This window comes from Rattus rattus, chromosome 1, assembly GCF_011064425.1.
Source record: "Rattus rattus isolate New Zealand chromosome 1, Rrattus_CSIRO_v1, whole genome shotgun sequence".
Taxonomy (NCBI): Eukaryota; Metazoa; Chordata; class Mammalia; order Rodentia; family Muridae; genus Rattus; species Rattus rattus.
Window position 1 is genome coordinate 79,426,781 of NC_046154.1, and position 14,446 is coordinate 79,441,226.

At 40.5% G+C, this 14,446-nt stretch overlaps 1 protein-coding gene across 1 annotated transcript in view; it reads right to left on the minus strand.

The window, feature by feature from the left end:
- Frmd3 (FERM domain containing 3) overlaps nt 1-10,270 on the minus strand; it is a 195,163-nt gene extending 184,893 nt beyond the window's left edge. Inside the window, exon 1 of the mRNA XM_032896836.1 lies at nt 9,535-10,270. Within this exon, the coding sequence (XP_032752727.1) occupies nt 9,535-9,681 (147 nt within the window). The 5' untranslated portion in view covers nt 9,682-10,270. The remainder of the gene's footprint in view (nt 1-9,534) is intronic.
- Between the last annotated feature and the right edge of the window lie 4,176 nt (nt 10,271-14,446).

Here is a 14,446-nt window from a genome sequence, read left to right on the forward strand (position 1 = left end):
CATTTTTTGTTTTAATTTCAGGTGTGAGATAAAAGAAAAATAGCATAATCACTGCAGGTGATTATGATTTGCCTCATGCTCTAGAGGTGTGGTTTTTTCGGCTGCAGATAGTTCCTGAGAGTATATGATGTTTGGAATTCTGGGAACTTTTGAGAGGGAATAAATGCCAGAGCCCTGAGACTAGTCAGGGTTAGGGGCATGCTCTGAGGAAGCTATTGCTCCTGCTATTGGTTTCTGCTGCTGGTCAAATAGTAGTGAGCAAAGAAAATTAGAAATTGGATATCCTGACAATGAATATAGGACTTACCCCAAGGAGCTTAACACCCCTAATCAGGAGGAAATAGTCTAAAGAGGTTTGTGCCTCCATTCTCTTTAACCTTGCTATCCTACCTAGTGTTAGGGGTTGGAAGAGATTGGCATGGAGCAAGGTGGTAGATAGAAGAACCGCATAACTTAGACCAATGCCTATGCCATTCAAATGAAGATTCTAAAATTAATAATCTAAAAGTCTTTTAGATTTGGCTTTCTAATCTGCTTCCAGGTGATGTCCACTGATCCCTTTAGTTATTCACCAGTTTCATGCATAACCAGACATTCTTAGGAATGCTCCAGCCTTGTATGGGTACATTCCCTTGGTGTTATATTTGCGTATAGCTACCTTTATTCTATGTCTATATGCCATTTTGTTTTCAAATAAAAAATTTTTGTCTATCTGTCTCAATCTGATCAAGGACCACTTAACTAATTTAATTTTTAAAAAATCTTTAGTTTTAGCCCTGTTCTTGAAATACAGATGATACTTAGCATAAAATTAAGATAATTTTTAAAAATAATTCATTGTTGAAAATGCATTGTCTGAACTACACAAAAATTCATTATCTCATGAATGAGCTACATTTTTTTCTGACATTTTCCTCTCCTTTTGTTCTATGTTCTTATGTCACCAATGTTATGAGCTCCAAAGTTCACATTACAACAAAAAACACTGTGTACTGCCCTCCGAAGGCAATGCTACATGTAAAAACACATTCCCCGTGACCATCATCAGTCTGTAATCAGTGCACAATCTCTTTAGTAACAATTAATTGCAGTTCATCTTTTGATTCAGAGAGATAATTTGAAGATTATTTGATTTGAAACATAAAAATACAGCTCATAGAACCTACTACATGTAAGTATCGTTTTCTTGAGGAAAAATACAAAGTTTCTGGAAATGGAAATGTTTCCTAGTGGCATTTAGATGAGGCATTCCAGTCAGCTCTGGAATGCCAGATTTTCTGCCAAATCCTGAAATTGATCCATATGCAAATTAGTGAGACAAGAATCCCTACTGGTCTTCAAGTCAGTTCAGGCAGCATTCCATGGATTCATCTGCTTCTGTGTTGGAAATCTCACTGAAATCTAACTATTTTGAATGTGAAGTAGTAAGCCAAAGGCATACTCAAGTTTTGAATCCAGACAATTGCAGATCTTAATGCCAACAGCTCACATTGTTTTGGACAAAAAGTTAATATTTCAGTGTCTCAGTTTGCTTATTTATAAAATCAAAATAATGTTTACCCGAGAGATTTATATTAAGTATTGGATATCATAGGTTAAAAAGGGAGAACATGTAAAAGATACTGAAAAATGGTATGGAATTCATTTACATGATCTCACACAACAGTCCTGAGGGCTGCTTACAGTGAAACCTTTCACAGAATTTATTTATTTATTTATTTATTTTCCTCTCTGGAAATGATTACTAGGGAAAGCAGACTGATGAGCAACTCAAGAATTTGTAACCTGAGTTTTCCACTTTCTTTGGAGGCAGCCTCTGCTGTACATTTTGGTGAACACACTTGAAAGCCTGCTGCTGCTGCAACCTCCCTTCCTGACACATAATGGGAAGCTCTGCATGAAATTTGCAGATATTAATTTACAAAAGTTTCACTGATCTCGTGTCAAAATACCAATGAATAAAGGAAACCAAAAGTTCAAAGCCTACTTCCAGACCCATCAAATGATCTCCACTCTCAAGCTTAGTTCCATGCCTACCTGAGATGATCTCCAGGCACCATCTTTGCCTTGTAAGTTGATCTTCTTTGCTATCTTTGTCCCTATAACACACACACACACACACACACACACACACACACACACACACACACACAGAGCCTTGGTCTGGATATGTATCCCATAATAACTGTGAGTCTCTTTTCCGGGTAAATTGATTCTTGCCTTTTTCATCCGTTCTCCATCTCACCCCACCCCACCCCACCCTACCACGTGGCTATCTTCACACCCATAGACATAGGTCTAGATCAGTTGTCTTTGAAACTGTTTTGTTCAAGAGTCCCCTACAACTGATGAGATTCTTCTTTTCCCTTCCCATCTTTCTGGTGCCCATTATCATCTTTATACTGATAGACCATACCCCAGATCTGTGGTTTGAAGCCATCTTTGCCTTGTCTAGTTGAACAGCCTGCCCATTAGCTTTACCTGGCTCATTTCAAGCCATTCAGTTCCTACACCGATTCTATGTAAGGAAGGCCAGATTATCATGACAGACAGATAAAGAAAGAAATCAATATGCCCAGGTAAAAGCACAAAAACAACTACTTAGACAAAACATTAAACTCTGTTCCCAGGTAACAGAGTTTACAAAGAACAATCATAAAATGAACCGAAGTATTCAAGGAATTAAAGCAACATGAGCAAAGACTTCATTGAACTCCAAGGGGAAAACATCAAATGCTTGGGTTTTGTTAAAAACAAACAAACTCACTAACTAAAACAAAACAAACTACCAAATGAAATGAAAAAGATAATTTAGGGTTTGAAAGCTGAATTCAGTAAAGAGATAGAAACACTAAGGATAGCAGAAATTAAGTAGAGATGAAATTGAAAAATGCAGTATCTCAATTAGAAAACGCAGAGAAAATTCTTTCAAGGAAAATGAATCAAACAGAAGGTAGACTCTCAAGACTCAATAACAGAGGATTGAGATGAAAGAGGAAAGAATATGAATTGTTTTTAAAGCACAAGAAAGGATCATGTGGAAAATGTGGGCCACTGTCTTAGTTAGGGTTTCTATTGCTGCAATAAAACACTGTAACCAAAAAGCAAATTGAACAGGAAAGGCTTTATTCAGTTTATACCTGAAGAACAACCATATTGTTGTTTATTACCAGAAGAATCCAGGACAAGAAATCAAACATCAGGAACCTGGAGACAATAGTCAATGGAGGTTGGGGGTAGGACTTACTACTGGATTGTTCACCATGACTTGCTCAGTCTGCTTTCTTATAGAACCAAAGACCACCAGCATACGGATGGAACCACCCACAATTGGTATGTCCTCCTACAATGAATGGGCCCTCCCACCCCATCGATCACTAGTTAAGAAAATGTCTTACAGTCAGACCTTATGAAATCATTTTCTCAATTAAGGTTCACTTGTTTCAGACAACTCTCATTTGTATGTCAAGTTGACATAAGACTAGCCAGCCCGGGTGTCATCAAAAGACTAAATCTTTGAATTATAGGCATATACAAGTGAGATGAATCATATATGAATGGAAGAGATCAGATTTACAATAAGATCATAGAAAAAACTCTTAAACTAAGGAAGGACACACTTATACAGGTACAAGAAGCAAACAGAACCCCTACTAGACTAGATCAGAAAGGAAACACCAAGAAAGAAAGGAAAACTAAAAACACAAACCTTCAAAACACAATCTACCACCTTTCTATAATTTAATAATTTCTAAATAATGGTCTCAAGTTTTCCAATAGAAAAATGGATTAGATTGATTGTTAAGAAGCAAAATCCTGGTACAACCATTCCTGGGAAATCAGTCTGGAGTTCCTCAATGTGGTCATTTAACTACCTGAGGGACCCAGCTATACCTCTCTTGGGCATATGCAGATGCCCCAACATATAACAAAAGTACGTTGCTCCACTATGTTCCTTGTGGCCCTTATTTATAATAGCCAAGCTGGAAAGAACCAGATGCCCTTCAACAGAGAATGGATACAGAAAATGTGATTGCATCTACACAATGGAATACTCAGCTATCAAAACAATGACTTTATAAATTCATAGGCAAATAGTTGGAACTGGAAAATATCATCCTGAGTGAGGTAACCCAGTCACAGAAAAACACACATGATATGCACTTATTGATAAGTGGCTATTAGCCCAAATGCTTGAATTACCCTAGATGCACAGAACACATGACACTCAAGAAGGATAACCAAAATGCAAATGCTTCACTCCTTCTTTAAAAGGGGAACAAGAATACCCTTGGCAGGGAATAGGGAGGCAAAGTTTAGAACAGAGACAGAAGGAACACCCATTCAGAGCCTGCCCCACATATGGCCAATACATATACAGCCACCAAACTAGATAAGATGAATGAAGCAAAGAAGTGCAGGCCGACAGGAACCGGATGTAGATCTCTCCTCAGAGACACAGCCAAAATACATAGGTGAATGCCAGCAACAAACTACTGAACTGAAAGCAGGACTCCTGTTGAAAAGAATCAGAAAGGACTGGAAGAGCGAAGGGTGAGACCCCATAGGGAACTAACAATGCCAAGCAACTGAGAGCTTCCAAGGACTAAGCCACTACCCAAGACACTTATGGACTGAACCACAAATCCCACCCTCATAGGTGTAATGAATAGCCTAGTAAGAGCACCAGTGGAGAGCCTTGGTGCCCCAGACCAAACTCCCAGTGGTGACAGTTTGTGGAACATGGGGTGGTAATGGGGGGGGGAGGATGGGGAGGAAGAGCCATATAGAGGGAGGGAGGGTTAAGGGGGGATGTTTGCTTGGGAAACCAGGAAGAGGGGAATAACAATCAGAAATATGTAAAAGACACTAAGTTAATAAAAAAAAAAACAGAAATCAATGTTTTATCATATACAGGAATCAACTTAAAAGAATAGGTGATACCCTAAAGTTAAAAAGGCTAGAAGGAAAATTATTCAAGCAAATGGGTTAAAGAAGGAAGTAGCTGTTGTCATATGATGAATTAGATGTCAAACTAATACTAATAGAAATTGCCAAAGAAGGTACTTCATTTCTAATCAAGGGATCAATTAATTAAGGAAATGTGACAATATCAAACATTATACACCAAACTCTGGGTGCATTCAATTTCATAAAAGCATACTAATAGAATTAATACATTTTAAAACAAACAGTAAATTAGGAATTTCCAATGTATCACTTTCTCAATTGATGGGTCATCTGGACAGAAAATAAACAGAAATGTGAGAATTAAATCTTATATCAAATGAGCCTAACAGATCTATACAGATTACTCTATCTAAACACTGCAGAATATACTTTTTACACAAGCGTACATAGAAGCTTCTTTTAAAAAAGGCCACATGCTCTTGCTCTTGCTCTTGTTCTCTCTTGCTCTTCCTTTCTTCCCCCTTTGTCACTTCTCTCCCCATTCTCCTCTCCACTTCTCTCCACGTGCTCAGGGCTGGCCTCTACTCCTCTCCTCCACTCTTTTTCTTCTCTCTCTTGTCCCTCTGCCTTGTCTCGTCCTTTCATTAAATCTCTCCATGTGGAAAAAAAATAAAAATAAAAAAGACCACACGTGCTGAGGCAAAAACCAAACCTTAGCAAACATTCTTGAAATAAGCACAAAAATACTTCCTAAAATTCATATAGAAGCAGAAGTCAGATACCCCCAGCAATACTGGTCAAATAGTAATGTTAGAAGGGTACCATTTCAGACTTCAAGATATATTATAATTGTAGTAATAAAAAACTATAAGGTATTTAAAATTATGTGTAAACAAATGGGATCAAATACGGAACCTAAACATGAGTTGCACATAACAACAACCATCTAGTATTTAACAAAGAGAAGGCTAAAAGCAATACATATGAGAAAAAAGATAGCATCTTCAACAAATGATGTTGGGGAAACTAGATATTAGCATGCAGAAAGAATGAAGGTAGGCCTCTATGTATCACCATGCTGAAAAATTAACTCAAGTTGTTCAAGAACCTCAATTTTGAAACCTGAAGTGCTAAAACATTGTCAGTACTCCACTAGGATAGCTGCAGGAAGAACTTTTGAATAGGACTCGTGTGTATTAAAATAATTGATATATAAGGCCTCATAAAATGATATGATATGTCATATACCATATCTATACTACTCCATTAGCGGGACTTGGTATTCTACTCACACATACTTACTCAGCTTTGTTTGCTGTGACCCTATTTATGGTACCTAAGTAATGAAAATAATTTAATTGTCCTTTAACAGATAAATGGATAATGAAAATGAAGTACCACGTATACTATGGAATACTATCCAGCTGTAAAAGAAAAATGAAGTCATAAATAATGTAAATGAATAAGTAGATGGACTTAGGAAAAGGTTACATTGAATAGGTTAACCTGAACTCAGAAGAAAGACATCACAACTTTTCTCTTGTTGATCTCCTCAGCCCCAATCCTCAGAAACAAGTATGCAACATAGATACCAGGAAAGCGTGATGGTACTACAGCGTAGGAGGGGCTGAGAGGTGAATAGCAGTATATGGGTAAAGTAAAGCTCAAAACAAAAAAGCGGGAGGAGGGCACTAACTGGGAAAGGTAGAAGGAAGTCTTTACAGAAGCAGAAGTAATGAGTGGTGACAACCAATACCAAGATTGTTTGATAAAGCCTGAAGAAACTTTATTGTTTTTCATTTACCTAGAATTATACAATTATACATAACACACACACACACACACACACACACACACACAAACTTGGGCTGACAATGCTTCCACAAAAGCTATAGACTAAGAAAAACCACAGTATCAGGTATGAGACATCTCCCTTTGGTTATTCAGAATACTGCTACTGCACTGCTGCCTTTCAGAGGTTGAAGGTATGACTTTATTTCTAAAGACACTATACACTTATGACAAGAACTCAGATTATTTTATTTAAACTGGATCTGGCCTAAAATCCCCTCCTTCCTGTGTTCTAAGCTTTCATCATTTTGAAAATACTATGACATTTCTAGAGAAATGTTTTAGTAAAGACCCACTAAAATGTGGTAAACCATGATCAAAAGCAAAACTGGGGAGGAAAGTGTTTATCTCTTAAACTTCCAAGTAAGGGTCTCTCACGGAGGGAAGAAAAGGCAGACCAAGGACCTGGAAGCAAGAAGTGAGGCAGAGACCATGAAATAGCAGGGCCCACTGGCTTGCTACTTAGGACTTTCTTATGGCACCTAGGACCAACCCGGGGTGTCGTTGCCCATAACTAGCTAGGCTTCCCACATCAATCAGCAATCAAGAAAATGCTCAACAAGATTTTCCACAGGCTAAGCAGATGAGGCATTTTCCCAATTTACATTTCCTCTTCCTAAATGATTCTAGCTTGTTTCAAATTTGACTTAAAAGCTAACCAGTACAGGCGGGAAATATAATGGTCCCATTGAGCTGCAACATTCAAAATTATAACAATGACCAACCAGGACAGATATCTACAAAGGTGCAACAACTGTTTGTTGAACATAACGATTCACTCAACAGGGGAAATACGTGAACAGAACTATAAAACTAGCCAACTTTCCCAAATTGTTGAGGTCATGGATCTTAGAAGAGCATCTATGACTACCACTTTGCTAGGCCAACAAAACTTCTACCTACACTCTAAATTTATCCTTATATCCACAGACAGATGTGGCACCATCCTTCATTAATGAAACATCTTTTAAAGCAAAGGAGCCCTCATAAAAAACCACAATTGGGGCTGGGATTTAGCTCAGTGGTAGAGCGCCACCTAGGGCATAAAGGCCCTGGGTTCGGTCCCAGCTCGGAAAAAAAAAAAAAAAAAACCACAATTGGACATAATGCAAAGACCAAGTATCATGCAGAATCTAGTCCCAGTGGATACATCCTAAAGGTTACTACATCTATTGCTAAGGGAACATTGGGTAAAGGCTTGCAGAAAGATTACAAGGTGCAGAATACCATATGTCCACTGTGAAACAATCTCTCATAGAAATGGCATTTACAAGACCTAAACAATGGCAGTATTACTAACTGAGAAGAAGGAAATTTTTACAGAACCCTACCCCTATGTAAAGAACTTGGGAACTGTGGAAAAGGAGAATTAGCATTTCTCAGGGATGAGTCCCATATTGTGTAATTCAATAGAAAAGTGATCCATTTGAAACAATATACACACAAACAATAAAAAAGAGACTCAGGAGGTTGTATTTATATTCTTATGCACATATACATATATATGCAAACCATAATGATAAAAAAGAACAAAGGTATTAGTTGAGATTGTGGATGGGGTACATGAAAATGTTGGGAGAGTGGAGACTTGGGGAGAGGTTGGAAGGAGAAAGGAAGGAGGAAAGTGATGTAATTTTATTTTAATTAAAAAATGTCTTTTTAAAATTCAGAAACAACCAAGAGGCAGATTCTTGCCTCTAGGAAGTGCTAATCATTCATCCCATAATCATGGGTCTTAGAACGTTGAGATGTAATAGTAGACTGTTAGAGGAAATCTAGAAATGATTAGATTCTAAACTCTGATGCTCACAATGCTTAGTTCTGATACAACCTTTTGCAGAATATTGCGTGCCATATGAGGGTCACAGGAGGTTCATACACTACCTATCTGAACAAGTGCAGCTAAAAGGACATCAAGCCTGTTTGAGTGCATAGAAGTACATAGATAGACACCATTACCACCTACACCAGCAGCAGCACCAAGTTGAGCAGCAGCAGCAACAGCTTGCAAGACCAAAACACGTATCTCCCAAGAAGGAGCAGCCAATAAAAATACTAAACCGCATATATTCTAACTTGACCACATGAATAATGTAAAATTCTAAGCTTTTTAACAGACCCTAGCTTCTAAGGACCCGTTTGCTGTCTTTCCCTGAAACACGAATTTCATGTTTCTTTTGAGGTAGCTCAGATCAATACAATACAATGTGCCCATCCCTCAAGGCTGGAGCCTAAGATTTCTAGGAAACTTGGAGAAGTCCATTACCACCTTAGAGAAGTCAGACTCCTGTCAGAGAGACAGCAGGGTACAAGAATCAGGTTCCCAAACCGCCTGGGCGCGGGAAACAAGAGCGAACCCTGGCTGGTGGAGTCCTTTCCCACGTGGTGGATGAGAAAGAAGGCGAGGGGGTAGCATGCTAGGGTCTCCCTTGGCACTGTGGCTTCTACATCCTGGTGAGGTAGGCTCCAAAGGGACCAGTACATCTCCAAGCAGGAGACATTTGCTTACAGTCTCAGCCTGGGAACAACGTGAAGTGAGCCCAGGGAACATGTCAGGGTAAGGGGCTGAGGTAAGGATAACAAAATAGCAGATGACTACAGAGGGCCAAAGCCCCTATCTTGAGGACTGAGGTAAATCCCGCATTCCAGCCGGGTTTCTCTGATGAGATGGGTTTCCCACTAGCGGTTGCTTACCCTCAGAGCCCCCTCACTCACTCCTGCACCTTGCAAATACCGCACCCCCTGCAGCCTCCCCCCCCCGTGCCACCGCACCTGGATATGGCAGGAGACCTCCGAGTCGTCCAGCAGTCGAATGGTGCATTTCATCTCCTGGTTGAGCGATTTGATACTGGAGCTCCGAAAGTGAATCATTTTCATAGTCCTTCTGCCTCTCGGCGCACAGTGACAAGAAGCGAACATACACAGCAGAACGCGGGAGCCAGCCGGAGGAGGCGCGGGGCCCGCGCGGCCCTGGTCCACGCGGACATTCACACGTTCTCAATACAGTCGCGGCTCCGGGTGCAGCTCCGCCCGGGAGACGGCGGCAGCGCAGGGCGCCTGCGGCCACCAGCGGCGAGTGGCGAGGAGAGCCCGTCCCTCCCTCTCTTCTTCACACGCTCCAATCCCCGCCCTCTTCCGTGGCTAGCTCAGAGGGCACCTCCCTTGGCTTGGGCTTGAGGATGAGGGCGGTGGGAGACCCTTCTAGGTCTCGCGACTGGAGGAGTCGCAGGACCTACTGTATCCTGACGCCCAGCAGCACTGGCGGGGGCCACCTCCAGGGCTGCTGCTGCGTCAGGCTAGGCCCTGATGCTTTCCTCCCGCTGGCCGCCTCCTCCCTCCTCCCATCGTGGTTGCTAGATGGTCCCTGCCCTGCTTCCCTCGGACTCAAAGGCGCCCTGCATTGTGAATTCCCGGATCCTGGCGGCCAGCAAAGAGTGGAGAACAACCCACACACTCTCAAGGGAATTCCACTCTTGGAGAGGACTGTTGGGCTGGTAGGGATTCTCAAACAATGGCACGAGGCACAAGCATTGCACATGCACACGGCCGTGGTAACAGTCTCAGATATTCCTGGCAGATTTTAAAGCTAATATAAACTGAGATCACCTCCCCTTTTCCCTCCCCAGCATATAGGGAATTGTCTTAAGCAGTGTGATTTTTTTATGACACTATTCTCCCAGACCCCAACTAGAAGCCTCCTATTCTGCCCCACCCTCTTAGCAAGCCTCCACCGCCAACTGCATAGGAATCTAGTAGGAGTCTAATGGACAAAGCCATCTCCCATCCTATTTTAGTCTCTTCTGGGTGCTGAAACCCTGAATTTCTGTTGCTCTCCAGGAATTAATCATTGTCATCCCCAAAGACACTTTGGTCGTTGTGTGAAATGCCTAGGTTCAAGGGTAAAAAGAGTCGTGGTTACAGGTAGGTAGAACTTCAAGATGGAGGTAAAGGGTATTAGTAAACAGGAATTAAATGAAAGCTGGTTTGCTCTGCTGTTTCTTTTTTTAGTGAGGAAAGAATGATTACGCTAAGAAGACTTGTTGTTAGCTGTCAATTCTTTAGTCGTTTGTATACATATGCAGTCTCTTCATCAAAGGGATACCTGGGCTGTGCAGGGAAAAAGTCTGGGAAGGGATTGGTTGTTTCGCAATCTAACACACTTCTCGCATTCTCCTGTCTATTCCCTTCCTCTGCTTCTCCAGCGCTGGTAATCACCCTACAATCAGGCATCTATCTGCTTCTTTTCGCTAAACTGCAAGAGCTATCAACCTGCCACTGCCCCCCAAACTCAGCACTAGAATGATGATGCAGGAGGATGGAGAGTGTGAAGTCAGCCTGGATTGCTTAGTGAGACTGTGTAAATAACAATAGAAGAGAGAGAGAGAGAGAGAGAGAGAGAGAGAGAGAGAGAGAGAGAGATTGGTATAACAGTTATATCTTAGTCACTGTTCTACTGCTGTTGAAAAGACAGTCGGAGAAAGGCAACTCTTATAAAAAGGAAGCATTTAATCAGGGGTTAGCTTGCAGAGGCTAGTCTGTTATCTTCATCGTGAGGCGATGGAGGGGCCATTGACAGCATGCATGGCACAGAGCATCACTCATCTGTAAGTGGTGTAGGCAGAGAGAGAGAGAGAGAGAGAGAGAGAGAGAGAGAGAGACAGACAGAGAGAGAGAGAGAGAGACAGACAGACAGAGACAGAAGACAGAGACAGAGACAGAGACAGAGACAGATGCTGTGCCTCCCTTTCACCCCTGGTGACCCTGTATTCACATGAACCTATATAAGCCATTCTTAATCAAACTGAACACAATTGTATAGCTGAATTATGGCTTTGAAATAGTCAGATAATTGTTTATGGCTACCATAGAATAGGATCTGATAGATCAGATTTGAGGGTCATGGGATGATATAAATTATAGATATCAGTGATCAGTACAATGGCACATGAGCCACATTCCCACATGTAGTCAAGATAAGATGGTGATAGTTACTTTTTTTACTGTGCTAAAACACTACAAGCAAGGTAGCTAGTGTGTAAAAAAGATTTAATTGGGTTTTACAGTTTCAGAGGGATAGAGTCCAGGATGACAAAGTGAAGGCCTGGCAGCAGGAATAGCTCAGCTTACATCTCTGAACCACAAATGAAGCACATTGGCAATGGCACCAGACTTTTTGATACCTCAAAAGCATGCCTCCATCCCCTTCACCATTGTCACATATCTCAATCTTTGCTGTGCTGGCTACTCTTATATCAACTTGTAAAAAGCTAGAATTATCTGATGAAACAGAATCTCAATTGAGAAAATGCCTTCTATAAGAGCTAGATGGAAGGAATTCCCTAAATTAGTGATTGATTTAGGATGGCCCTGCCCATTTTGGGTGGTTTATCGGTTCTAAGTTATATAAAGAAAGCAGGCAGAACCAGAAAGGGTGATAAGTCAGTTAGGGAAGACACCTTTTCATGTCTCTGCATTAGCTCAGATTCTGGTTCCTGCCTGCCTTAGCTCCTGCCCTCACTCCCTTTGAGGAACTGTAAGTGCAAATAAAATCCTTTTGTTCCCAACTTCCTTTTAGTGGTGTTTCTTCACCATAGCGTTAGAAGCCATAAGGAAGAAATTTCAAGCAGATCTATACACAGGAATCAAGTGTTCAAACAAAAGGATCATATGGGGCATTTCCTTCAGACAACCACATCCAAAGCTCCCCCTTGACCTCCATATACTCACAGCCATATCATAATGCAAAATGCATTCACTCCAACTTCAAATGCTCCTATAGCCTTTCACATGCTTAATACAGTTTAAAAGTCCAACATTTCTTCTGAGACTCAAATTAGCTCTTTATTGTATGCCCTGTAAAAACCAAAAGGGCAAATGACATACTTCAGCATACAATAAAAAGAATATACATTACCATTCCAAAAGTGAAGAGGGGGCATAGTAAGAAATACTGGATCAAAGCTGCACTGAAACCTGTAGAGCAAACACACCAAAATGGCCTTTGTCCATGGGGCTTAGACAGCTTTACTCTTCTGCTTTTTCCCTCCCTTGGGCTGGTTCAACTCCTGTGTATGGTTCTCATGGGCAGATACTTCACAACTCTGGCATATCCAAAAGCTTAGGTCTCCACACCAATCCAGGCTTCACTTTCACAGGATCACATAATTTCTTCTCATGGCCTCCATGCAGGGAGTGCTTCTCTGTAGCCATGGAGGAAGAGGCCATGACCCCTTACTTACATATCCTTTCATGACTCTGAAGCCAGCACTAACATGTGGATTACAGTCAAGTCAGCTACCAACTGAAGTACACTTTGTCCCATTGAATCACACTTTCAGCCAATTGATCTATTATTTGTTTTTTTAAATAGGAAATTCCTCAGGCATTTTTCTTTCAGAAGCTGTAATCTTAGTTTGGTGATATCTTTTCCCTGTATTCAATGCAGGCCAGGCCTATCTATCTCCTTATCTCTTTCGAACATGCCTTGGCTCCAACTTTACGTTCCTGGTGCTCTTTTTCTCTTTAACAGTACATTTTCTATTTCTTTTTTGCTCTACTTGCTTCCTACATTACAGACCTGCATTAGAGAGATTACTAGTAACCATGTAATGGAGTCAATATTATGTTGTCTTGACATCTCTGTTATGTTGTCTTTGGTATCTCTTTCCACCAAAAGAAATCAGTCCACATAAATTCCTATGTTGAGCAACAGAAACAACAAGAAAGTAGCTTTTTTTTTCCAAAACACAAAGAATGTTCTATAGCTAATGGCTAATATTGTTCTCTTTGAAACCTCTTGTCTGTATAGCTCTCAACACCACTCCCTTTCAGGCTCCCCTATTTGGAGGCCTTTATTAAGCTCTTTCTACAATATTAAATTTTGTAATCTAAAATCCCAGCATTTTTCACAGTTCTTAAAAACACAACTCAGTCAGTTTTTTTCCCAGTATTAGCCTACTTCCTGGTATCCTTTGTCTTAATTTTCCATTCTGTGTGTTAAATCAGTATGGACAAGGCATCTTATAAAAAATAAAACATTTAATTGTGCTTAAGGAGAATTTAATGTTTCAGAGAATTTTAATGGCACAATGAATGCATAGTGGCAGGTATAGCTGAAAAATTTACACCTCTAAAACACAAAAGAAGGCACTAGGAGTGTTGGGAACTTCTGAAACCTTAAAATCTCTTAACCTCCATGGCTTCTCAAACAAGGCCACATCTCACAATCCTTCCCAAATGGTACCAACCTAGGGACCAAATTTTTCAAATATATGAGCCTGGAGGCCATTCTCATTCAAACCACCAAACTGAGAAACATCATCTATAGCCCCCAGGGACATTATATGCTTTCAAACAAGAACACAATCTACCATGTATTGGTATTCCTCTCTGCTATCATTATAAGGGTCACTCTTCTGGTATTCTACTCTGCTCCAGTATTTTTATCTCTATGTAGGTTTTATGAATATTATATTTATTGCTTAGAATAATTTCCCCTTTACTGGCACAAAAAAGCAAATGGTGGGCTTGACAAGAGTCCTCAGTGGATAAATAGATTACATATGTAAGTTCTAGTCATGGGGACAGTTAGATCATAAAAACACATAAAAGAAAAATGACTCAAAAAGTGTTCTAGACCTCTAAATATATATACATAGTACACACACACACACACACACACACA